At 38.9% G+C, this 26,883-nt stretch overlaps 1 protein-coding gene across 1 annotated transcript in view; it reads right to left on the bottom strand.

Moving 5' to 3' along the window:
- The window catches only part of BMPR2 (bone morphogenetic protein receptor type 2), a 103,968-nt gene that overhangs the window by 8,451 nt on the left and 68,634 nt on the right, over window positions 1-26,883 (bottom strand). The window contains exons 4-9 of the mRNA XM_086615881.1: window positions 10,604-10,714; window positions 9,993-10,084; window positions 7,763-7,993; window positions 4,394-4,508; window positions 2,720-2,880; window positions 865-1,012 (exon numbers count right to left, since the gene is read on the bottom strand). Coding sequence (XP_086472007.1) covers window positions 865-1,012; window positions 2,720-2,880; window positions 4,394-4,508; window positions 7,763-7,993; window positions 9,993-10,084; window positions 10,604-10,714 — 858 coding nt within the window. The remainder of the gene's footprint in view (window positions 1-864; window positions 1,013-2,719; window positions 2,881-4,393; window positions 4,509-7,762; window positions 7,994-9,992; window positions 10,085-10,603; window positions 10,715-26,883) is intronic.

The following is a 26,883-nucleotide window of genomic DNA, read 5'->3' as shown; positions in this document are numbered from 1 at the left end:
AGTATCAAAGTTGCTGTCTATCGAGATGTTCTCCACTTTCCCCCAAAGTCTAACTTCACAAAAGAAGCTGAATTAACTGCAAATGAATTAAGTGTTGTTCAGCAACCCCTCAAAGGACAGCATCTTCAACCTTTGTGGGTTGAGTGGCACATTCAGAACGTCTTAGAGACTGAGGCTGACAGCTAATTTCTGTGAAATATCGCTGCCTGAATACATTCATGTACTTCGTTTGGGAGGAAGCCCAGTGAGATTACAAGTCTCTGCACATAAAAGTGCGGTTGTTTGACTACAGAGAGAATGCTGCATGTCACATTAACTATATGCTGGATCTTTGGAAGAAAATAGTGGCACAATCTCACGTGTTAAATTTTTAAAGTCTATTTCCTCTTGTTTTATGCTAGAGGGATTTCCCTGAATTTTCAATGTTGCTAGCATAAATAAAAGTACAGCTGACTAAAGCCTACATTAATCACAGCCCTTTCCCATTCATTCTTTCATGAGGAAAGTCTGAAAGTCACTTCAGGCACTTTTATCAGTTCTAAGAACTGAAAGTACTGCCTTTGCCATCAGCCCAATTCTCATTGTTTGTAAACTCTGGACAATAATAATAATGCTCAAACAGCACTTACCATGAGGCCTGCAAACTGTTTAAAACAGGTAATTTAAAGTCTTTCAGCATGAACCATGCTTCACACTCAATACACTCTACTGACAACAATCGTCTTGAACACTAGATGGCACCGACTTCATGGCAAAAACAATTGAGACAATTCCTTCCTTTCTTCCTTGAAAAAGTTACGGCTAGGGACTGCTTGGTTGCTGGTACCACTTTCTACTACTGTTGTTTTCAGTTCTTTTAGTTACCTGGGAAGAGGTCTGTACATCTCATGAATATTTCCCAGTAGATAAGGCCTAGCGCATACATATCTACTTGTTTCAAAGCAGATTCACAGTCCCTCAGGTTCACTGCTCCTTCAAGCACTTCTGGGGCCATATAGCGGATCGTACCAACCTGGAAAACAAAACCAAAGCTTCAGATCAGGAAGCAATTTCCAAATTCAACTCATGGTGGAGATTTTGTTTTGTTTTAAATACCCTACTTTGATATTTTTTACAGTTAAGGAAAATGCAGTTCTCTTCTAATCAATGTCCTCACATTCTAGACTCTTATTAGGAGCCTAGTTATAATAAAACCCTTCCCCTACTCTCTCACTTTTTTGTACGTACCAAAACAAACTTATTTTGTCACTTACTCAGTGTTCTCCTATGCAACACAATATAGCAGAAACGTTTCTTTTTCCTGAAATTACTCTCTTTATGTATCATAATGGAAGAGCATGCTGCTGAACAAGAAACTTGTTCTCTTTATTCCTGGACTGTCAGCAAGGCTCTTCCTCACATCTTCCATGGTCAAGATATCTATTCATTTCCACTAGGAAGTATGTTAGATTAGAGCAATCACTCATCAGTACTTGTAGGACAGTATTTTGTCACAGGACTATTACGTATCTCTGTATTTTAAACAGTGGTTTCCCTGTTTCATTGTTCAGTAAGGGGAGATCTAAAAAGAGGACCTGTGCATTAAGTATTGTTAATGTAGCAATTGCTAAGGGAAGGCGATGAGCACTGTGAAACACATTCTTTGAATGAAATGTAAAGGTTTTCTGTAAAAGCACAAAGATGACAAATATAGTGAACCAGCAGGGGACTTTCACTATTTGTTTAAAATAGTCTCGTTGTATTTCAGTAGCCTATATTCAGGTGTCAGTGTATTTATGCTCATACAAAAAGCAACAACAAAAAAACCATTCTCTGAATCACAGCATCATAAAAAAAAAAAGTAAATCAGCTTCTTCTTTCTGCTCAGAATCCATTCTAACCCACTCCTAGCAGATGTTATCCCAATCTGTTCCTTAAATACATAAAATGATGCAAATTCTATATAGCCTTCCTCAGCAGTCCATCCCAGACCTGGGCTGCCTTCTACAGATTTGTAACTAACCTAAGTTTTCCCTCCTACAATGTAATCCCATTACCTCTTGTCCTATCCAGACTGAATGCAAACAGTTTATACCTTTCCCTTTGTAGCAGCTGTTTACATATTTGAAGACCTGTCTCTGTCTTTACTTCCCTAAGCAACCCTCATTCTTTCATCTTTTCCCATAAGGTACTCTTTCAAGCATCCTGTTATTTTGTCTCTGTTCTTTCTCAGTTAGTCCATGTCTTTCTACATGCACTTACTCTCTCAGATGTATCTGTTCAAGGCCCAGAAAATTGTGGATGACACACAGATAAATGGTTGCAGGATGCAGAATGTGGTATGTCACCATTTTGGAAAAATTACCACCAAAACCAACAAAGAATATTTGGTCTTCAGTTAATACTTGCAGTACAAGACTGAAGGGACCTGTGCCACATCATCGCAAACAAGATGGGAACCAAACCTACCTTGCATCTTCTCATACCTCACACAGAAAACTTCAGTCTCCAGGGCTGCCAATCTATCACCTTTCAAAATGCCAGGTTTGTTTTCGAGTGATTTGAGAATAAAACCAGTTTCTTACTATCAAAGTTGCAGCCACTTCTCACCTATACTGACTGCAGCAATTCCCCCTTACAGGAATTAACATTCACCTTGTAACAACAGAAATAATTATTTCTCAGTGTTACTTCCATACTGATTTGTTTTCCTTTATACTTTATCTTCATTTGTACTTACCTCACTAATAGCTGCATTATCTTCCTCACCTGGGCGTACCAGTCTGTTTCCAGTTAACTTCATGGAGAGTCCAAAATCGCTAATTACACATGTTCCATCATTCTTTACCAGTACGTTGCGGCTGTTCAAGTCACGATGGGATATTGCAGGTTTGTAATGGTCTATTTGGACATATGGAAGTGCTTGTTATTATTTGAGCAGTTCTACTGTTTGGCAAAATAAGAGAACCTCATTATGTCCGCTCGGCTATTATAAACAGAAAATAAACTTATCTTTCAGAAAGCTGACATTTCTGCTTCTTTATAACGAGCTCCACAGTATGCCATCTACAGAAAACTGACTGGCTTTCAGAGTTTCACTGCATCTGTACAATGTATTAGGCTACTGCTATATACAGTTTCAGTGTTTGCCAATAAGCTTCTTTCCAAGGGATATTTCAGCATGATTCTGGCAGGGGAGACATCATGTAATTAAGTACAGACTTGCTGTCACAGCCGTGACAGCCATTCCAAATGCTCTCTCTCATATCCCCACTCCTGTGTCAAATACAGCACCAACTATTTACATTATGATTGGAATTGGTATCTATTCAGAATATATGTAGACAATATTATCCCAAAGAGTCTGAACGTGTTCATTTTGCAAGGGATCTGATCTTTTCCAAAGAATAATCTCAGTTGCTCCTAGTTTATATGCAATTTATTTTTTTAGTAAAGCAGCCAGCACTATAGAACCTTCCTTCCTAGCATTTGTAGACCAGCCTATGGCTGTCTCTTGTTATGATGGAAGGTTTACACATATTCTGCCTGCTAATGGACACACCTGTCTGCACATTTAGAAATTATAAAGTTAAGATGATAGCTGCAGTTTCAATGACACATAGGAATACTGATTTAGGTATTTTCAGCCTTGCACTTTTAACAGCATCTTCAGCTGTCATTCTTTGCTAGAGCTGATGCTTAACATTTGAGATATATAGTTTGGAATTTTAATCCAAACATTAGCACTTTAATACAGAATTAATGATAAATCCTTTCAATTACTACCAAAAAGCTAATGCTTCAGTTCCAGGCCATATTCTGCATGCAAGCAGAGAGACAGAGATATAAATCAGTATGCTGTCACGTTTGGTGCTCTAATAAAACACTAGATGTCCAGCAGTATCATTGGTACACAGCAAAGACTAGGCCTACATCCTTGGACAAAATCAAGACATATGATAACTACAGTGGAGTTAGAAGATTTAGTTATTGCTCTATGTGTATACAGTTCAGGCACAAACTAAAAATTCTTTGTTGATTTGTGTCTGAACTGCAAAAACAAACAGAACATCCCATCTGTTTGCTCTCTGCTAGACAGACATCCAGTGCTTCAGGTCTTCAGTCATCTGTTGCCATGATACAGCAGCACTGCACAAGTCTGCCTCCTCCTCCTGCCTTGCTCTGGGGCTCTGCTGGCTCTTACTCCATGTTTTCATACAAGTGTCACAGTTGCAGTCCACAACATGGGATTGCTCAGAAGGAAAGAACATATCCGAAGTTCTGAGTAATCTCTATTGGCCTTCATCATTTCCTACTCACTGTACTGTCACAGAGGAAAAAGAAAGGCAGGAATCTGCTACCTGACAGAAAGAAGAGTATCCTGAACACTTTGGCATCCCCTTCCTGGCCTTACCTCCTCGAGGTAGCTCCGTGTGCAGGTACGCCAAGCCCCTAGTTATAGAGTGTGCCAAACGACAAGAGCTCACCCAGTCACTTGTGTGGAGACTCAAATATTTGCACAAAGAACCCTAAAAAAAAAACCAAACAAAACTGGATTAAAACAATTGTCTAGTTGAATAACTCAAAACCTTTAGACGAGTCAGTTTTATCTATTGCTTCTGAAAAGTGTAATCCTGCAAGTGCTCTGTTGTTTACATAGATGCTCTAAAACACAAGATTGGACCAAAGTTTCATTAACTTCTACTGTTGCCATTTGGTTTATCTAAAGTGGAAGAGAAGATTTACCACAAAATAACAGGGATTGCCTTTAGGAATAGTGTTATAAAACAAAAGCAAAGCATTCACTTCATTTATTCTTCTGAAACAGTCTTGTTGAGCAAGAGAAGAAGAAAGGTAACTGCAGACGTAACGGCCTAGGTTACTAAATAGTGGTCTTGAAACCATCAGCACTTAACAGAATACTCAACATCTCTCACTGACATCTTTCCTTCTATAATCTATTTATATCTCAATTCAGAATAGGAATGAGTCCACACGCACTGAAGAAACAGGAAAAGAGAATGCCATGTTCCCCTTTTCTTGAAGAGATGTTAAAAGTGAAAATGAGTGAATTTTTAGTAATTTGTAGCAGAATCTCCAAGAAAACCAGAAGGAAGAGTGTCAATTGACACTGAAATATTCTAGAAATTGAGACTGCTATCTGAAACAAGAGCGAGATCCTGCAAACTATGACACCTTTGAGCAGTTTTTATGCATATAGTCCCCAATGACAATATACTCAGTTTAAAGAAACTAAATCCCCATGCATGAAGAACATGTCGTCCAGCTGTCTCTGCATGCACATTACAATATAATGTTTATTTATGACTACAAACTACCCTGGCTTTGCCTATTTAAATTTGTAATTTTAAAGAAGCACCACTGTGTAACATCTTATCACAGCCGCAACTAAAAACACTTTATTGCAGAATGATTTATGTACCATTTGGTTCAAAAAAATCTGGTATGTGCTACTTGAGTTCATTTGATGTTCAGGTATGTAATGCATGCACAGTTCAGATGGAGGCACACAGATACCAGAATTTAAAATGACCTAAGCACTAGACATTTTTTTAATCCAATGCTAAAAACTAAAACTAAGTTCTTGACACTCTTTAATAGAATTACAAAAGTCTTGCAGCTTTTCAGACTTAGCCTGTGCAGAACAAGGAACCCATAGATATCCTCCTAAGTGAAAATACAGACCAAATGTCACTCACAGGTAGGTTTACAAGAGCAATTTTTTTCATTGTTTAAAATGCTGTTATATGAACTTCAAACAGATTTTGATCAAGAAGAAAAAAAAAGCTGAGAATCCACCTAGAAATGAGTTAAAGAATTTCACTTTTTTTTTTTCTTATTGTTTAAAGCTTTTTAAGAAATACGAACACTCTTACTAGCCTCCAACTGCCAGCAATTAGGGTGTGCTAATAGATTTTTTCGGCTTAGTGGTTTGAGATTCCAGCCCGTTCTAATGCAGGCCACAGGACTGTTGTCATGGTGTGACTGGGAAACATGGTTTAAAGATCTCAAACCAGCTTCAAGATTCATCTGTTGCAGAGCTTGCTAGCCACCAAGCTAGCTGAGGCTGTGATTTTATGTTTTCAGTGAAGTTCAATATAAATGACAACCAGGAAAAGTTCCTGTCAAGATTTAGAGAGATATATATTTGTAATTAAGATTATTCTTGTCAGAGTCATGAGTTACATGTTAAATTGGGGACATTTGTTCTGATTATAACTTTTGATAAAATTGATGGGTTTGTTTTAACAATTGTAAGATTCTACTAGGTGTTTTACAACAATTTTTCTATTGTTCTAAAAAGACATCGATGTCTGCCTACTGGGGGGACAATTCTGTGGCTATTACATGTTTCCTACTATGTCATCTTTTGCAACTTACTCACTGCTTATTCACCTGCCACACCTCAGAGTACCACCAGAACACCATGTTGATTGATAAATACACATATCTTTCCTTTTATTACTTGCTTACCCACTTTCTTTGGTCTGTAGGCATATTTGGATAATAACACAATTTGAGTCAAACCTATCTGTCTTGCTTTCACTGAGGCAACACCAAGAACAATTTTATTTGTGATGAAAATGTTCTAGTTTGTGTGTTCCTATTTCCAAGAAGGAAAGTATTTTGAAGGAGAAATAAGTTTTGGATGAGGAGTATTGCACCTGTACATCTTATATGGGTTACTCCTTATTGAAATAAATTTATGGCTCCACTTTGAATGCTGCAATTCCCTTTTAGTAGGGCTGCCACAGTAGGCTTCCTTCTCTGCTGTTAGCTCCACAGACAGCAGAACATCTGCTCCCTGAATTAAGGATCACACTGTGCATTAATTACACCTGCTGTGCACTTTTTCCAATGACTTCCAAAGCACCAGTGGATTGATTTTTAGACTAATCTTGCTGTTCTTAATACCATATTGAGAAAGCATCTGATAATATGATGTCATAAACCTTGTCTGTGCATTTAATCAGATCATTAACAGATACTGTTTGTATAAGCAACAAGATATGATTTTCAATCAAATTACATTTCAGCTGAAAATCCTTTCATTCAAGAAAACAGCAAAACCAGATCACCTGTTAAGACGGTTATGCTATCCCCTTCCAGGAGCAGAATACTCACTTGATTTCACTTAACTCAATTAGCTGAAAATAAGCCTACTCTGCCAGAGCAGGCTAGAGCTGACATGCTTTGCCACTGTCCATCTGGTTTGGGCACACCTGAGCTTTTCCTATGGTCGTTTCTAGTCTCTGCAGTCTCTTCTTAGATGCCCATCTCTTATATGTTGACATGATCAAGTATGTTGTCACTTAAAAGTTTAAGATACTTTTTTTATATTTGTGGAGTGCTATGTTGCCACAAATTTGCATATATAGTTAGATATTTATATACACATATGCATTTAACTTTCAACACAAGTATATATGGAGAGCCTAAAGCACCCTAAGACAGGCCATTATTACTGCTATTTATTACTGTTCTGTGGTTTTTTTGCTACTTGAATAAGCAGCTTTTGTCCTACTGTCCTCCTGCTAAGAATTTGTAAGACTACATTTGGTAGCACTAACTGGGAAATCTTAAAGGGTATTACAGTAAACCACACTAAGGTTCATTAAAATTGTAATTTATATGGATTATTTTTACATTACTGTGCAAGAATCAGCAATGAAAAACACTGGCAAATACTAAAGTACATCCTTTCTATGTGTCTATTCTTAGGGATCTAAACCAATCTGATTGATTTCTTTGAAGCACTTACATTGGGGTAATATTCCATCACCAATAAATATTCCATACGGCCATCTGCAGTGAATCTCTCATCTCCCACAATGAAGCGGGCGATGTTGTCATGTTCCATCAGTGGAATCCTATAAATGTTCCTCTCATTGACAAAGTTCTGACGATTAGCAAAAGAAAATACTTTCACAGCAACTGGACGTTCATCTAGGGAGCCTTTATACACTGCTCCGTATCGTCCGCGGCCAATCAACTGCAAAAAAATGTAAATAATGAGTTCATTAAATAGTAAATTCAGACAAAATCCAAGTTTTCACTCTACAAAGATTGTATGCCAACTTTTATACTGACTTACACTACGAAAAACAGTGAATATAGTGAATATTTTGGATGGAAAACTAGAATTAGAATGCTGTCATAAAAGCTATTTTGGAGCTGGAAACCTCAGCGTAGGCTAACTTAGATCTTACTAAATTGATCTATAGTCTGAATACCCAGTAAATAAGTCATAAATAATCTAGTCAGTGGTTTTATATACAGAATCAATAAAATCCATGTGGTTTCTGCAGCTAATTGTATTAAACTTTTGCCTACTAAACATTTATAGCTTTTATGTGATCAATTTTAATTAACTCCAGAGATCATAGACGTTAAGCTGCATATTTTAGGTTTAGAATAGGTTTATAAGCTGTGCCTTTTAAGTTAGCAATAACAATATACGCATTTGTAGTGCAAAATAGAAACCAAAAGAGGTAAACAGGTTTTAACAGAAATGAATAATTAATTCCTTACTACCTGTGAATTTTTATTCTAGCCCCTACTTCACAGAGTGGCCTTTCCCATCTCCATGGTAACTGAAGAAAGACGCGATCGCTACTCTAAATTAAAATGTAGGACCACCTTCAGGAAGAGTTCTAGTTTATAAAGCTAAAAAATTTCTAACTATGTAAGAATTTAAGCATCTGTTTAATTCAAATAATTTTCAAGAAGACCTAAACATGAAACCGTAAGGATTTTATGGACCAGTATCTTTTTACTTTTAAAATACTTAAAAATGGAGGAGAAACGCAAAGCAGAGGAGATTACAAAAGTAGTGCTTCTAAAGATGATGAAATTGCCTAACAAAAGCTTTCAACAATCAAGATTCCATTTCTCAGTCCTTCCATGTCAGTGGACTGCAAAGCAGCAGCAAGTCACTTCAAGGTACAAACCTGGAATGTATTCTCCCCACAGCAATGGGAAAAGGCAAGCACAGGTTAAGACAATTTGTTCTGCAACATGCTATGATTGCGGGTGAGGAGTCAGCTCCTTAGGATTTAAGAAAGAGGGCAGAAGATCCCATAGATCTCTCCACCAACAAAGTCACTGCTTTTTCCCAGACTGCGTATCACTAAGAGTAATTTCATCTGGGGCTTTGCACACTTCTACAATACGCATTCTTATACTCTTGTACACTCTGCCTCAAGCACTTTTTTGTTGGCAGAAGGCACCCAAGCTTCTTTGCTGGTTAGTCTGCTGTCACCATTCGCCCAGACCACATTGCAGTGGGGACTACATCTCTGCAGCCTGCATCTCTAGGTGTGATTTATAATGGGCAAAAAGAATAGTACCACTCTCTGAATCTTCTCAGTCATTCTACTGATATATTTCTGGCTAAAGGCTTTTAAAGATTCTGTAAGTTATATCAAGTATACCAATTGAAAGCATAACATTTTGCAGTTTTCTAATGATACATCTAATACCAAGCTGAGTAGAAAGTTCTAGTTGGTCTCTAGTTGCCATGGAGATAGAGAGTGCCCCACTGTGAAGAATGACTATACATAAATGCACCACTACTGAAATATGCTGCCCTACCTGCAGTAAATTCTATATTCCAATAATGTTACTAAAGCATTTCCAATTACTGCTGTAGGATACGGTACTTAAACCAATCAGTGTCAGGCAAGAAGATGGATCTTTTGACACAATGCTGAAATACAACTCATGCCCATTTCCCCTATTACCTCCCAGTGTTTAGTATTTTCTTCTCAAGGTAGAACACGTTCTAGCCAATACCAACAACATTACTAACAAAACCTAGCAAAATGTAACTATGGTAAACTTTTTTTTTTTGTTCTATAAACTATGACTTAGAAGAAAACATTACAGGAGCACTGATACATTTATTTCTGTAACTATACCTCAAAGGTGATATGACCACAAGTGTTACATTGAATAAAAATGAAGATTAAGAAACAGAGTTGAACACTTACCTCCAATAACTTCAGATTATCCAGATCCAATGAGGGCTCTGATGCTGCTGCCTCCATCATGTTCATACTGTGCAAACCTTGTTTACGGTCTCCTGTGGAAGCGGGTGGGGAGGGAATGAGATAGTTTCCTTTTTTTGCCATGCTACAAGTGAAAACAATACAACTTACCTGGGACTTGGCAAAAATACGTATTGTAGGCAAGGACATAATAAAAAGGAATCCTGTAAAATCTTCTTGGAGTCAGTAAAATCAGCAGTGAAGATGCCAATAGCTACAAACTCAAGGCTATCTGTTACACAACTATTGATAATTGAACACCACTGGCAATACCTATAAAGTATGTTCACAACCTCACTTAAGCTGTGTTGAGCAGAGGATTTTTTGAAGAAAGATGAGTCCCAAAACGCCAGCTTGGAGAAATCATAAATCTCTCTGGACTGTTATGAAAGGGATATCATCATGAAGTGTCAGAGAGGAGAATGGGGAACATAATGTACAAACATATAATAGGGTCTGGGGAGAACAGAAGATGCAAGTATAACTTTGAGAAATAGTCAAAAGAACAGTCAAAAAAAAAAAAAAAAAAAGAAAAGAAGATCGTCAAACCCTACCTGCAAGCATCCTGTATCCAAAGAACAGAGCCGCAATCAAAACAGCCAGTACAGACACAGAAGCCAGGGCAATAACTATAGTCTCATCTCGATGAAAAGAATGAGAAGAATCTGAAAGAAAACAAGATGAAGACTCTTTAACTGTAAATTTGAAAGAATCAGCACTATAAAACATGTAATTGTTGGTACGACAATAAGGAAAAACACATTGTACTCTGGATTGTACGACACTGCACTAAACTCTCTTTCCTCTTAAAATCTAGGGATGGCGAAAGAGCCGATCAGCTGAAACACATTCATCGGCAGCTTTTCCCAGTCCTTCCTTGCCACTGTAAAGAGAGGCACCAACAGTAGAAAGTGAATCTTCTTTCTAGCTGGCAAAGTTCAGCTCAGCCATGCAAAGCCAAGTTGATGCAGTCCTGCTCTGCTATCTGTAGCTTAATCCTGTTTCCTGGTATGAATCAGGTTTGTAACCTTTACAAGTGTTTTTTAAATTATTTTCCCCAGAATGAAAATCTACAAAAAGTTTGCTAGTAATTCTGCAAATGTGAGAATAAATGTTTTGTATTCCAGTATCGGCAACATACATTAGACACAAGTTCATTTGTGCAAATATTTCAAAATACTTAGTGGTTTTGATTTGTTTCATGTCAGTGCTCAGATAATTTCTAGCATAATTCTCACTCCTTAATTCACAAAAACAGGTACGTATCCACAGACTGCAGCAGAGTAACAAGACACCCGAAACAAAAATAAAACACTAAACAAAACTACATAGCTAATTTTATTGAGCCTTTACAAAAATAGCATTTGATGTAAGTATCTTGCTGCTTCTTTTTTTTCTTTCCCAGAGGGAGGAAAAAGTTTTCATGAAAAAATTTGTTAGTGTCTTGAATGGTTAGCTTAATGCTTCTCCATGTCAGATCCCAGTCTTGCTTCTTGCAGGCCTATAAAAATTCAGCCACTTTTATATAAAAATTCATTACTGCAGCTATTCCTCTGATGTCAGAATCACTGGAATGTGGCACTACAAGACCTCATTTACTTTGGCTTCAAAACCAAGTTTGGGAAATATGTTTAAACTTGTCTTATATATTGCTAAAAGTACTCCTTAAAAGCTGTAATGAGATCTAACTATGCTAAAACCACAAAATATAAAACACATACAAGGCTTAAACATTGGGATAATTTTTAGGTGAGACTGAAATACAATTTATCCCAGTCTACTCTAGCGGAATAAACTGACAAATTCACTTTGCTTGAACTGCATTTAAAAGAAATTAAACATGATTCACTTATTCCAGTTCCCAGTGTGGACAGATACAAGAGAACCAGACAAGAAGAGAAAGCAAATTTCGAAGACAACAGTTTCCATTTTAACATAACTATAATGGTAAGAGGAAATAATAAAATGCTGGTAAAACAAAATACCAGAGAGTTTCAACTGTGATAGAAGCATGTGAAAAATCACCCACCAAAAATAACATGCAGCTCACATCTGATAAACCCTTTAAATAATAGGGAGGTTGTAATAATCACAACACCATCAAATTTACATTTTTTTCATCAAAAGAAATACCATCACTACTGGTTTTGGTAAAACAAGCTTCACTAAGAAAGTAAGCTATAGCCACAGAGCACTGTACTGCGGAGTAAGAGTTGTGACTTCCATTGCGAGGAGATTAAAAGACACACATTACAATTCTCATCTAAATTACTAATTCTAAACATATACATACATATACATTAAAAAAACACATCATAAAGGAAACTGTTACATCATACAGAGCTATATGAAATATTACACAAGGGTAAGAAGCTGAATAATTGCTGGGGCAGGGAAATCATAATTTTGACTTTCACATTTTTGTGAATGGAATTTACATTTTATCGGCTTATCTTTTAAAATATATTAAATGTACTAAGAAAACGCAGGTTTTGCGGGGCTGAGCTTTTTGCTATAATCTCAGCTGTATTTTCTTTGACCATGCAACTGGGTGCTGCCATTTAGCACCTTCCCATTGCTAAATATCCAGTAATCGTTTCCACCATTGTTTGCCAAATGCTCTCTAATGCCTAAATCCGATTGCTCTACTTCAGTTCATCTTACAACCAAAGAGTTAACAACATGCCTCCATCGTGAGGGCCCTCCTCTGCCCTGGAACAGGATTTTGCTGTTTCTCCACTCCTAGCAGGGCCCAGGGCAAGGGCATCCTGAGCCACCGGGTTATTTAGCTGCTCTGGCTGCACTGGCACACTTGCTCTTTCATCCGTTAGCAGCTCGTCAATGGTGGCATTATGCAGGCCATAGAGCTACTAGAAAATCTCCAAATAACAACATTTTGTGCCGATCAGCAGTAGAAAAACAAGCAGAGAAAAAGGAGCATTGCTTTCTGCTTCCTAGGTGGACCATGTCCTCTGGGGGCTTTTTATCTTTAGTGGGCAGCTGTGCTGTCGCCAGGTAAATCTCAAAGAACTTCCCTGGCCTTCAACAGGAAGGAATTTTTTTCTAAGCAGAGTTGTTTCTTAACAAATCTTAGATTGGCTTATCTTGAACCAATTTTTAATTCTTATAAACATTTTAAAATAATGTTGTCAATGTTCCAATAGCTAAGTCGGCCCCACAATGTGAGTTACTATTGTCAGGCTGTTGAGCAACATTTATAAATTTAAGAATAAGTACAAATTTCTTAATAAGGGTAACCGAACAACTCAATGGAGTGGAAACATGCAGCTCAGAACAATATGAGCGGGTAAAATGTTGCACATGACAGCCAGTCATTTCCCAGCAAGGACAATTTTACTATCTTTTACTTGTAAATCTATAAAAAGAAAAGCACAAAACAAATACAATAACAAAAAGCACAGATGGCCCCCAAACCCCCACAAAACACGTTATTTCTATCTGCCCTCTATCTGTTGTGTATGATTAATAACTTTTGATGTTGTCAGATTATCAATCTTTCTTAAACAGAACAAAAAGGATATGTCACCTATTGACCCAGTTTTAAAATCTTCCAAAGCTTAACAAGACTCTCATTAACAAACTCATTTTTTCAAACCATGTCTGTCTTTGGATATATTTCATCTTTAGCCGTTTACACCAGCTGCTGACTTGCCTTTAAATGCCCAGATGAGAAACGCTAGCAAAGCCAAAACCAGATAGGACCTCTCAAGACATTTGCAGAGGTTCACATTTCCTCTTTTATCTATTTTTAAGGAAAATAATACATACTATAGATATGTATATATATGTACACATGCCACACTTCTCTTGGAATTATTTGGAGATGCATTTTAACTAACTCACCAAAAGGCCTATTAGTGCAGGTCAATAAAGTAATTACTGATCTTTAAGCTAGGCACTTTTTAAGTAAGAATGTAAAATACACACATATACAAATTTCTTTTCATGTTTTCTTCCATGAACTTACAGTCCTATCTGAAACAACCACGACTCCTTAAGATTAGGAAATTCAATATGAAAGCTTATTTGATATTACATTTCCAACCAGTAGCTCCAGACGCATCACAGAGCACAAACAAAATTTTCTGAAGTAAGACTTCGTTGGTCTGAAACTGTTAACAACTTCATCCCCAAGTCAGTGGGCTTTGCTTTTAAAGTTTATTTCAATGGCAGACACCTGCCCTACAGCTTCAGTACTTTTTTGTCATATCATAGTACAAACTTACTTTAAACTTGCATAACTACTATTCCACAATCTCATTCGAGTTTTGGGGATCATTGCCAATATTTGGGTATTTCTTTAGTGACAAACACAAACTGAACAAAAAACAAACTGTGCAACACTGGTTTCAAATTTCAGACCAAGAACACTGGTATCTCAATTATTCCCAAACCAATGTATAGCATAAAACAAACCAACAGCATATGCTGAACAGAATTAGCTACAGACTCTAGAAAATCCAATGATTAAGGAGTTGACTGCTGAGTCAAATTCTACCTACACTTGTACACAGAAGATACTAGCAAAGCTTCTTCAAGTTTATGTTACTGTAACTGAAAGCAGAGGTTAGCATAGTTGCTTGTTTCGCTGTTACTTACATGTGAGGTTTTTGTTTCTGACTTCCACTTCGGCTCACTGATCTAAAAGAAAATCTGCCAAAACAAAAAACTAAAACCAACATAAACTGTTCTAAGGTCCCAAAACACTTTAAGAGCCAACTTCTTATCCCACTTGTATGGGAAAGGGAGAGCACCACTCATGGGGCTACCAACTCTTCAAGCTGCAGTGTGAGGATGCCATTTAGAAGGCAATCAGCAGGTACGCATTCCTATCTTGAAACATTTTTGCCAGTAATTCTGATACTAGTCAACATTTTTCTAAAGTCCACCAATCCCATCACACAGAAATATCACAGCAAATAGTGTAACAGTCTTTTTTTCCCTTTTTTTTTTTTTTTTTTTAATTAAGAAAAAGAAACAAAGCACGACTCATTAAAACAGAGATGACCTCCTCCTGGCTGGGGAGCAGCTGGTAACCAACAAGCCACCATTCCCAGAAGTGTCCTGACCTCACCATCAATAAAGAGCTTGTTTTCAGGTTCTAAAAACCCAACTACAACAGCTCCTGTGTACAGAGAGAATTTTGTCAAAGGTACAGACGAATAATTGGGAATGTATTTCAGAGTAAACTCTGAAGAGGAATGCTTCTAGTACTCGGTTAGAAGTGAGTCATCCGGATCAACCCAGCCCTGCACTTCGGATACTCCTTGCAGGCACTTCTACCACATTAAGGATTTGTCTCTCTCCTGTCAGGCATCACCACCATAATAGTTTCCAAACACTTATGCAATATCTTCAGTAAATTAATTTTTTAAAATTAAACTTCCATATTGCCACACATGGAGGTTGCCCGCTGCTGCCATCCTACCCTTCCCCAGGAATGACACAGAATGAAGAACGCTGACAGTGCTAATGGCATCAGGAAGAATAATATTTTTTTCTTCAAATTAACTTTTCCACTATAAACATAAGCTTGTAATACTAATTAATGAAAAAGTATTCCAATCTGTGCCTATGCTTGAAAAAGCTTCTTGTTTTATTTCTCTGTAATTTAACTTTCAAAAATGAAACCCTCTTTTTTTATGCTTCCTGTTTCTGCAATTTAAAAATAGCATTTATCCTATTACCAAAAAACATATTAAGTAATCAGAGAAAACTGAGACAAAACCAGATAACAACAGCCAATGGCAAAAGAGTCTGTAAACATATAGAACTCTTTCCTGGGAGCCACAAAGAGGATGCATGATTCCTGTATCATCTTCTCCCATCAGCAAATACTGTGAAACCTGCAGACAGCTATCCCCTTACTTCCCTCCACCCCAATGTATCTTCCCTCTGTGGCCACTCCAGATAAAGCATCGGCTTAACCCACCGCTAACAGTGTTATTGCGTCAGTTCAAGCACCGAAGTCTGTGCTGTGAAGGTAAAACATTCCAGCTTGGTTGGCGAACTGTGAGGAGCCCATGCAAAGTTTTCACATTTCCCACTTCACAGTTCAGCAGATTGTTGCCCCTGATATTATTACTAAAATACAATGTATGAAGTGAATGAAATTGGAAATGAGGAGAGGGAAGGACAGTCTCCTCCTTGTAGCAGCTGAAAGAGGTCCTCCTCTCTACCACTACACCAGAGGTGCTACACCACAATGGCCAAAGATTTACCTGGACACCATAGAGATCACTGTTGTGATGCGACATCTTAAGACAGCCATGAGAAAAAGCAGGGAGTGTTAGTCGGGTTGAAAAAGTAGCAATCCCATGGGAAAAAAATTTGATTGTATAATTAAAGGCTGTATCACACGAACACACATGAGGAGGTGGCCTTAAAAATGTGCAAGCAATGGCATTGTTTCCGTCTATCTTTAAATGTTTGAATATGAAACCTTGGGCTTTGAAATGTTGCTTCAATGCTATGTATTTATAGCATACCAGATCTCTATATTGCTATTAAAGCTTTTCATTCCATTTTTAGAAATGTGTCTACTCTTCATGTAAATGACTCACAGCTGTGTATCTGTCACACAGTAGTAAATAATTCTAGCAAATATATGTGTGTTTTAAGTTTAGATAAGTATTGTATAAAAATATTTTAGAGAAACATACAATTATTACACAGAATGAAAATCAGTTTTAAAAATAATTACCTCTTTTCCCACAGAATTTCTGGTATCAATATAGCAGAAGCCAAGTGGCCTTCCAGCTGATAGGTACCAAAATATTATTGTTTATTTAAATTGCCATATCACCAAGTAAGTAGCAATGAGGAAAAACACTATCCTTTGATCTTCACAGCACAACAGTAACATCTGATCTTCAAAACAACTACAGCTGTATGGACTCTGTTCAAAGTCAGTAAAATTACACAGGGGCTCAAAGATCTGCCCATACAGATCGCTTTAAAGAGTCTTCACGCCATCCTACAACTACTTCTTTGATGTGATAGATTCAATATGTTCATTGCCAATCTGTTGCAGAAGTAGCTTTTCCATTAAGGAATCTTAATGATACTGAGGATGAGATGGGAAGCAGGAGGGAAATGTTACAGTTCAGTCACCAATGCAGCACAGGACGGAAGGCTGAAATGTGGGGACAATATGGCCTTCAGCTGCAGATGACTGCAAATACTCTCTGCAGACTGGAGAAGTGACTTTTCAAGTATAATTCATTCTACTTGATTTTAAAGTCGCACTTCTTTTCACAGTGGCCCTGCACAACTTTCATGACAGCAATAAGATCTCAGTCCTTTGAAAAAAACATACAATTAGCATTTTTTTCCAAGGGCCCACAGACCTCAATCACAATCTGTTTATCTGTTCTATCTTACATAGCTTATATCAAACATGTACTAGGAATCTTTCACAAAGCGTAAAATAAGCCCTCATCCCTTACTGCAGTCTAGCAGTGCATTCCAACCAAATCAAAACACTTCATCAGGTCTTTTTCTCCTCTTTTCTGGACAGTAATCAACATTTCTTTCCAACCAACTGACCACTATCTCATTCCTGATCCACTGTCCTGCAGCAAGAGAGTTCATTCTTCATCATGCTAGAGCAAACAAGAAAGCCTCCAATATAAACACTATACCAAGTAGTCCAAAAGACTACAAGTATTTTAAGTAAATCTTAACTTCATTCAGTGCAGGAAAGAAAACGTGAAAGGAAAAAAAAAAGCAGAGAATTTGTAACAAAGAAATATGTCAGTAGCCTTTTAGATACCATGGACATAGGTCAGATTTTCATGCATGCAAACAAGAATCCAAATCTCACAGCCTTTTATGCCAATTTAACTAAACGCATTTGAATTCACATTTTTAGTTAAGCTGGAACTACAAGGTCAGAATACCTTAAAGTTATATTCTACAGACCTTTACAATGAACTCCAGCAGGAGCTATTGCCAGTCTTCCATTAAACCTATGCATAGCTAAGGACGATGAAAGGAAAAAAAAAAAGCAAAGCATTTCCTAAACAATTTTTGCCTTTCACCTAAGCTTTTACAAGTGCATGTTCTGAGACAACTATTATCCTAATTCTGATTTATGACCTTGTAAATTTGAAGTGAGGCTGCATCCTTCTGCAAGTGCTTGACAAATTATTAATAAAACTAAAATCCATGTGCAAATTTTGTAATAAGATAGTATGAAATGTAAATATCTGATACCCATCAATGTGAATACCTTCAATATTTAAACCAAAGTTAAGGTAAAGGACACTATTTTCACATACAACTTCTGGAGGCACCTGAATGCACAATGAAGTTAGCAAGAAAACTTCTGTGGAAGAGGGCTCAGCACTCACTGCTCATGCAGATGAAAAGCACACTGGGAACTGTATTTTTTGTGGGAGATGGTACAACATTCTTTAACAGAATAATCCTGCCAACCAGTAACCCTAAGGCAATTTTCTTTCATAACTGAAAATGGATGTGTTTTCCCCAGACTTAAGAGCAAATCCCTGGTTTCTAGTCTATTGGCTTAGATGAAGGAGAAAATTCGCACTTAATTCCAATCATTCCATTATTTGAAGAAAAGATTTAAACAGCCACCAATATGTTTCTACTTTGCACTTGGCATCATGATATTTGACTGGTTTTAACTTTTTACATAAAATCTTATATACTTACTGTCATGAAACGTCCTTTATGACACATCATTTCATGTTTTTCTCCACATCAGGAGAGCTAAAATTTTAATTCATTTTTCACAGTAACATCACGACCTGGCAACGATGCATCACCAATCCCGTCTGCCTCCTCAGAGAACGCCTCAAAACATCACACAGCTTGGGCTGTAAAATTTATTTTCCGTAACATGCTCCAGAGGAATCCTGCTACAGCTAGAAGTCAGTTATTCCTGATGGCAGAGTTCCCGTGGACAGATCTCTCTTTAAAAATTTGCTGTCAGAAACCACAGTTTGGATTTGAGCCTTCAGGCTCTGCCTTGAAGAGGAGGGCTCCCTCACTGCCCCTGCGGCCAGGCGGTCCGAAGCACCTCATCCAGCGCCAGGCTGTGGGTATTAGATTCACCTTTTGCGTTTGTTTTGAAAACTGAAGGCTGCACTGACACACGAAACTTAAGAGTTAGGCATGTGTGGTAACTTCTTTGGCAGAGAAGTGGGTTATGCAATCCCTAATGGCTCTTTCTTTGATGACTAGACACAGAGATGAATTAGCAGCTTGTCACGTTTGTACAGAAGTAACTCCTGAGCTGATAAAAACCCAACACTTCTCTTCCTGCCTTTTCTTCTGTGAGTTCAGGCATCTTCAGTGTAATTTCCAATACTACTGAATAGATTCTTTAATCATGATATATGTAAAATGAATAGCAATTCAAAAACAAAACTAAATTTGGATTACCTTTCTGAAGTTCCCTGTATACCGATAAATACTTGGTTACTACAGAGATAAAAGAAATACCTTGCTTCTACAGGCAAATTGCATCTGAGTACATCTCAAACGTACCTTCAAGCTTGATGGAAAGCTAATTTGGGCACTTAACAACGTACTAGGGGCATCCTCTATATTGAAATAAAATAGTCAGAAAAATGTTTTTAAATTATAAGACTGAAAAAGCCATTTACGTTATCCCCTTATATTGATCTTGGACCAAGAGGTCTTCCTCGTTATCAAGCCACTTGGTTACACTAGCTTTAACATAATGGCACTCTCCCAGCCTCTGTAAAAACACTGGATCAAAAAATGCATGTGCTGTAATGGAAATAAATGAGTACTTGGGAAAGCCTCTTTAAAGCCATTTTAAGTTATTTTAAATTCAACAGGCTCAATAGCGAAATATTTCATGTTTGTAATGTTCCCAGGCACTAAAAATAGAGTCCAAAAAATGACATCAAATCACTAAACCACCTATTTTTGTACGGGTGAGCAAACAAACAAAACCCCCTAAACCCTCAAATCTTTTAGAAAAGGCAGCTCTGACCCCACATGCCCGCATTTTTTGTATCTTTGAGAGCTCCAAAGCCCAGGAATGCTGTCATGCTCCCCTCGCTCCTACAAGCCCATGTTCCCCCCTTGCCAGCCGTTTCCTCGGTGCGAAGGCTGAGCCAAGCCCAACAGCACGGGGCAGCCTGGCCTGCCCAGGCAGGTTCTTGCTGGCTGCACCCCGGAGCAGCGCGGGAGCGGCGGGTGCCTCTGGTTAGGGCCGGTGGAGCCAGCCACGGCATGGGAAGCGCGATGCTGCTTCTGCTCGCCACCAGCTCTGCGCTGCCCGCTCCCGCGCTTCTCTGCAGGCAGGTACAGTCAGAGCTAATGCCCTGTCAGCAAAGCTGCACGCCTCTGACTGACATTCAGGAATATTTTTTTCCTGTCAATCTTAGCAACAGGCAATGAAAAATGAACTGAATCAATAGATATGACTGTACACGGTGTTTATTCCAAAATCATTTCCCTAAACATGCAACGAAATCCGAATTCTAGCACAATGTTAGGTGATAACCTGTTCAAGTGAAAACCCAAGATCAATACAGACAGGGCGAGAATGAGTTCTGACAGAACCTTCCATTACACTTTTGCTTCATGTCCTAGTACTTCAGATTTCATGTCCTAATTCAGCTTAATATTGTAATCCTCAAGCGTAATCCTCAAGCGTAGCAAATATTTCAGTACTAAAACTTAGCTCTTCCTACTTTCATTAATTGAAAAGCATTTTTCTATTCTTCCAGTACAACTCAGTATAGCATATGTTCTTCTAAGTACACGGTTTTGTAATTTTAGATTTGAGGTATGTGCTACAGACCTGTGAGTTAGTTAAAGCTGTCTGACATTTTAGAAACATTCATGGTTACTAAAGATCATGTTTGTCTGGCTAATGCCAATTCAAACAACACCCGTGGTGTTCCAAAAGGTATGCATCTGCTCCAGCCCTTCCTATCATGGTTTAGAAGGACAAAGTCTAACATGAAAGTACATGTCCCATTTTCCCATTAATCCTCCCTCATAATCTCCTGCTTTTCCCAGTCATCTTCTCTACATGGCCATATGATTTTTAACTTTTATCAGATTCTCTTTTTAGGACCTCAAAAATATTTTAAAAGTATTTGTAACTTTAAGACAATAATAATCATTACAATTCCCCACCCTCTAACATCATACTGCTTGGCTTACCAGGTATTTCCCAGATGAAATTACTGCTAAAGGAATTGAGTGATGAAACAAAAAGCAAGAAGTTGGGCCCAGTCAAAAATCCCCCTCCTATCTTGCTCCAGGGTTCCTGAGGAATTCAGTGAACAGTATCTTCCCTTCTTTTCCTCGAGACCTTAGGCACTCTCCTTCAGTCAGCATCAGTGTATCTCAGTCTCTCTCACCATTGTCCAGCTCCCATCCACCATCAGTGAAGACACTGCTCTCCCTCTGCTGCAATCCCTTATGTCCATGCCAGTGAGTGGAGCAGGCCAGTGGAGCAGCTGAACCTCTCCTGGTTCCTGCTAAGAGTTGTCTCTCCTCCCCAGCTGAGAGGCCTTAGCAAGGGCTATCTTCCTCTATCTCTATCCTTGCTTAAATAGACATTCAGACAGCTTCTGGGCAGGAAGAACCTTCTTCTCAAAGATACTTCACAGATAGGAGATGCAGCTATTTGGAGACATTCTTAAGTAGAAGGAAACTAAGGACAGAAAAGGCTGTGGAAACCTGACAAGCCCAACAGAGCAGTCAGGAGGAGACAGAGGCACAGCCAGCACTCAGCAGGGCAGAAGCTGATACAGAGAGAACGGCCCAGAGAGAACGGCCCAGAGAGGAGAAAGGCTTTAACCTCAGGAGGAACCCAGCAAGATCGATAGTATCCACTGACATGCAGCTTCTGTTTCCAGGGCACCAGCTGGAATTATCCTCTTCAAACAGATAACTGCATCTTGCATGAGGGCACACAAGTGCATATGTTATATACGTGCAAATGCATTTTTTCCCCTAAAAGAAAGAAAAAATTTCCAGAATTTGAAATATAAAGCAAAGAGAAACTCATGTTCTGTTTCTGGCTCTGATACAGAATAGCCTGATCTTAGGTAGGTTACTTTTGTTCTTTGTGCTTTATGTTAGCCAGTTATGTAATGGGAAAACCAGTACCTTCCCTAACTTCAAAGGTTATTCTGATTATTTTAAAATAGCACGAAGATGAAAAAGGCAATAATGATAAATAGTAATCCTTAGTCTGCACTTATGCAAAATCCTTCTACAGATCTAAGTGCTTGATTCCAGATGAAATACAGACACCGTTTGATGTTCATTTCTCCCAGCACAAGAGGCAGCTGAAGCATCCGTTGCCTCCTACTCCCAGGTGCCTGTTCCAGCCCCGCGGTGCCCTGACAGCTGTGCTGCACAACTGTGGTTATGCTGAGCAGGGAACTGGGTACGAAAGCCAACGGGGGAGACCACGGGAGGCGAGGAAGCAAGATATCTAAGGCAACACCCCTGCCAAAACAAAGATACATCAATCAAGTACGAAGGCTGGTATCAAAGCTATCAATTCGTGTTACACCATGGGTATATGAGAAATACAGCTGACTTCACTTGTATAACACGTTCTGTCTGCCCTACAGTAACTAACTTGTTTCAAATGAGGAATAATTATTTCAACACAAATCTGAATAGGTCACTGGGAGATATTTCGTCATCCTATGGAAGTGATTTGCTAACGATATTGGAATCTGTGTGACTGCTAGATTAATTTCACAGATTGAATAAAACACTTTTACATTCTGAATGATACAGCTTCTGTAACTGTTCTACTTTAAACCTATTTTCAATGTAATTAAAAATTTTCTTAAATCAATCCCTGAAGTTGTCACAGCTATGAGTATTGGTTTCACCTGTTTCAATGCTGTACAATTAAACCATAAGACTGAGACTGATGACTTCACAAGACACTTATTTACACATATACTGTAGAAATTAGAATAGGAAAAGCAGCCTTTTAAAAAACGCATACAAAGAAGGCTTCTGTCAATCTGATTTACTCAAATCCTGAGTGTACCATGAAATCTTGTTAAATGAACAGCAAAACCAAGTCCCATTAAACAAATAGAAACCCTTCTTGTGAAACAACAAAATAAAATTTAACTTGAGACTGACTCGTTCCTGACAGGTGTCCTGCTTTAACACATCATGAAATACAAGCAGTCATAGCCAAGATTTTGAAATTACTCTTCTGGTTCCCAACTGGGCACCTTCAGAGCATTTCCAGATCTCACCAAAGATGCTGTGAAATTTGCCCGCTTTTAATATATACGTGTTTGGTCATCCAAAAAAGACATCTCCCATCACTAGTCTTCTGAAATTTTTTGCCCATTGTTCTCACACTACTCTTAAAAGAAATCAGATTTAGGAATATGTGATTCTATAAGCTCCATTAAAGTGAAAATACATAACCAGGACAAAAACGAGGATTTATGATTGCCAAATTGAAAGGGAAGATTTCAATCAACTTTACACTTTCAGCCTGCGCTGTGGTTTGGTGATTGCGGTTTTTTGTTTGTTCTCCTTACCTATCCCTTCTAACAATTCGCAGGCAATCACATCAGTTAGGCCTCTGAACAGGTACCATCCTATTATTGTTTTAGACAAGAGTTCTATTTCCCAATTTATCCTTTCAAAAAGGAAATCCAAGCGTTCTACGATTTCTATGACGCTTACAAAATACACTTTCTATTTTTCTTCCTAAACTTGCCTTTAAGATTTCAAATCCAGGAAAGTCTGTCAGGAGCCCAGTTCACTGCAATAACATAGCAAGTTGTCAAGTACCTCAGCACATTTCTCCCAAACAATTAAAATACAGCTACACTACAGCGGTAAGCCAATATTCAAACTTGGAAAGGTATTTGCAAGTACATATTTGCTTCTTCAGAAGAAAAAATGGCACCCACCTGGTAAGTATTTCATTTTATAATAATCTAGAACGAATGGAAAAGCTTGCCTTCTTCCAATCTTATTTCAAGGGTTCCATCATAGCACAGGTCAGCATTGTGCCAATAGCACTTTTGGGAATAAGATACTGCTACTGACATAACCCATTACAATGATTACAAATACATTAATGCAGTGAAGAAATTCATGACATGCTTCTGGCATCACTGTGGCACTGAACGTGCCAGGCTACTTGTCAGGTCTTGCTTACGCGGAAACTGTAAATGACTAAAAGTGATCAATTCTTATACAGAATTGAAAAATCTCCAAATTTACCAGTGTATGCTCACCTACCAACTCACTCGTAAGTTAGCATGTAAGTGTGCAGGCATAAAATGAACAGGTCTCTGATGAACATTTAGGTGACATATGATCTCAGCTAATTAAATATTTAGCACCACACTCCCCCACACTGTAAGAAACTTCTGTTCCACAGCAAACATAACACAGTGACCACACAGACGGACTCTTACTAAATGCAGGACTGTGCTTGCCTCCACTGCCTGCTCTGTGTAGTCTGTGATAGATTATAATCCTACACACTAGCTCAGTGTAGGATCAAGTTCAGCAGAGCTGGGAGAAGCTGTTCAGATTGGTATCTTTGGTACCTCATTTCACTTGGTCTATTCTGGAATATTCAGTGAAATTAAGGATTTGCAATTTATGAGTTTTCCACAGTATAATGTAATTATTACTGTTTTCATGTTATGTATCTAATACCCAAGACTATTACGCAAACTTTCTCCCCACAGTAGAACTTGGTGTTTTCTGTTTTAAATAAAACAATAATAATTTTAAAAATATATTCCATGTAACTGATGTGTATAAAAATTTGAAAGATAACCTCAGCCTGAGCTATACAGTTGAGATCTCAAATTAGTTTAAAACTTTTCCCTTGATGCACTCTCTCCCACTGCTATAACACACTAACTATTCTCTTAGTGCTGGACAGAAGAAACCTCCTATTTAACCCTCCAAAGCTGAGCAGGGTTAGCCCACGTCTTCCTCAGCACTCTCCCATTGCGAGTGTGCCTGTACAAGCACTGTTTGCAAGAACTGTGAGGCCTGTGGACAGCATCCCTCCCAGAGCTCCCGGCACAGTACTCAGGAGATGTGTAATGCTTTTGGTTTACAGTCTATATTTATTTCACCCACTCATATTTTTAGTCTGCCCCGAAGATGCTATGAATCCCGGCCCTCTTCAACATCTTTGTCGGTGACGTGGACAGTGGCATGGAGTGCACCCTCAGCAAGTTCGCCGATGACACCAAGCTGTGTGGTGCCGTTGACACGCTGGAAGGGAGGGATGCCATCCAGAGGGACCTTGACAGGCTGGAGAGGTGGGCCCGTACCAACCTCATGAAGTTTAACCAGGCCAAATGCAAGGTCCTACATCTGGGTCGTGGCAATCCCAGGCATAAATACAGACTGGGTGGTGATTGGATCGAGAGCAGCCCTGAGGAGAAGGACTTGGGAGTACTGGTGGACGAGAAGCTCAATATGAGCTGGCAATGTGCTCTTGCGGCCCAGAAGGCCAACCGCGTCCTGGGCTGCATCAAGAGGAGTGTGGCCAGTAGGTCGAGGGAGGTGATTCTCCCCCTCTACTCTGCCCTCGTGAGACCTCACTTGGAGTACTGCGTCCAGTTCTGGAGCCCCCAACATAAGAAGGACATGGACCAGTTGGAGAGGGTCCAGAGGAGGGCCACGAAGATGATAAGAGGGCTGGAGCACCTTTCCTATGAGGACAGGCTGAAAGAGTTGGGGCTCTTCAGCCTGGAGAAGAGGAGGCTCCGGGGTGACCTTATAGCGGTCTTCCAGTACCTCAAGGGGGCCTACAGGAAAGATGGGGAGAGGCTGTTCAGGAGGGCCAGTTATGATAGGACAAGGGGTAATGGTTTTAAAATAGAGGGAGGTAGGTTCAGGTTGGATATTAGGAAAAAATTTTTTACTATGAGAGTGGTAGAACACTGGAACAGGTTGCCCAGAGAGGTGGTGGATGCTCCATCCCTGGAGACGTTCAAGGCCAGGTTGGACAAGGCCCTGAGCAACCTGATCTAGTTGGAGATATCCCTGTTCCTTGCAGGGGGGTTGGACTAGATGACCTTCGAAGGTCCCTTCCAGCCCTAACCATTCTATGATTCTATGATTCTATGAATGGCTCCGCAGCTAGGAGTGTCTAATGTGGGTGTGTACAGTGCTCTGCTCACCCAAACCTATGTCTGGTGGTGGACACTTCCCAGCTTCATCTGTACGGCTGACAAGTGCATGATTGATCTGCTGACAGTGCTGATGAAGGCAGAGAAAAGCTTGAGTTACTTTTCAGGGTCATTAAAAAAAAAAACTTTTTCAAAACTCAGCTTAAATATTTTCTATATGTTCGTCTATCACTGACTTCTGAGGGTTTTCCATGCTTTATTTCACAGTAAGTTTCCACCAAGTTTTCTCTGCTTTCCCATAGCATCACAGAGCAGCAGGGTCTGGATCTGCATTCAAAGGAAGAACATTGCTAAGTGTAATTCACTGTGGCTCAGTTAGCATCACCCATTTTATACAATCATAGAATCACAGAATGGTTAGGGTTGGAAGGGACCTCAAAGATCATCTAGTTCCAACTCCTCTGCCATGGGCAGGGAAATCCTCCACTACACCAGGTTGCCCAAAGCCTCATCCAACCTGGCCTTGAACACCTCCAGGGATGGGGCATCCACAACTTCTCTGGGCATTTTTGCCTTATTCACTGAATTTTGCCTTATTCACTGCTATTATATCCTCAGAGAACAGAAAAAGAAGAAAACAGAACAGCAGTTAAAATATAACCAATATGTATGTGCTGCAGTTTAGATGTCTA

This window comes from Tauraco erythrolophus, chromosome 8 (assembly GCF_009769465.1).
Source record: "Tauraco erythrolophus isolate bTauEry1 chromosome 8, bTauEry1.pri, whole genome shotgun sequence".
NCBI classification, from domain to species: domain Eukaryota; kingdom Metazoa; phylum Chordata; class Aves; order Musophagiformes; family Musophagidae; genus Tauraco; species Tauraco erythrolophus.
The sequence above is the reverse complement of the archived record's forward strand: the minus strand, read 5'-3'. Positions and strand labels throughout refer to the sequence as shown.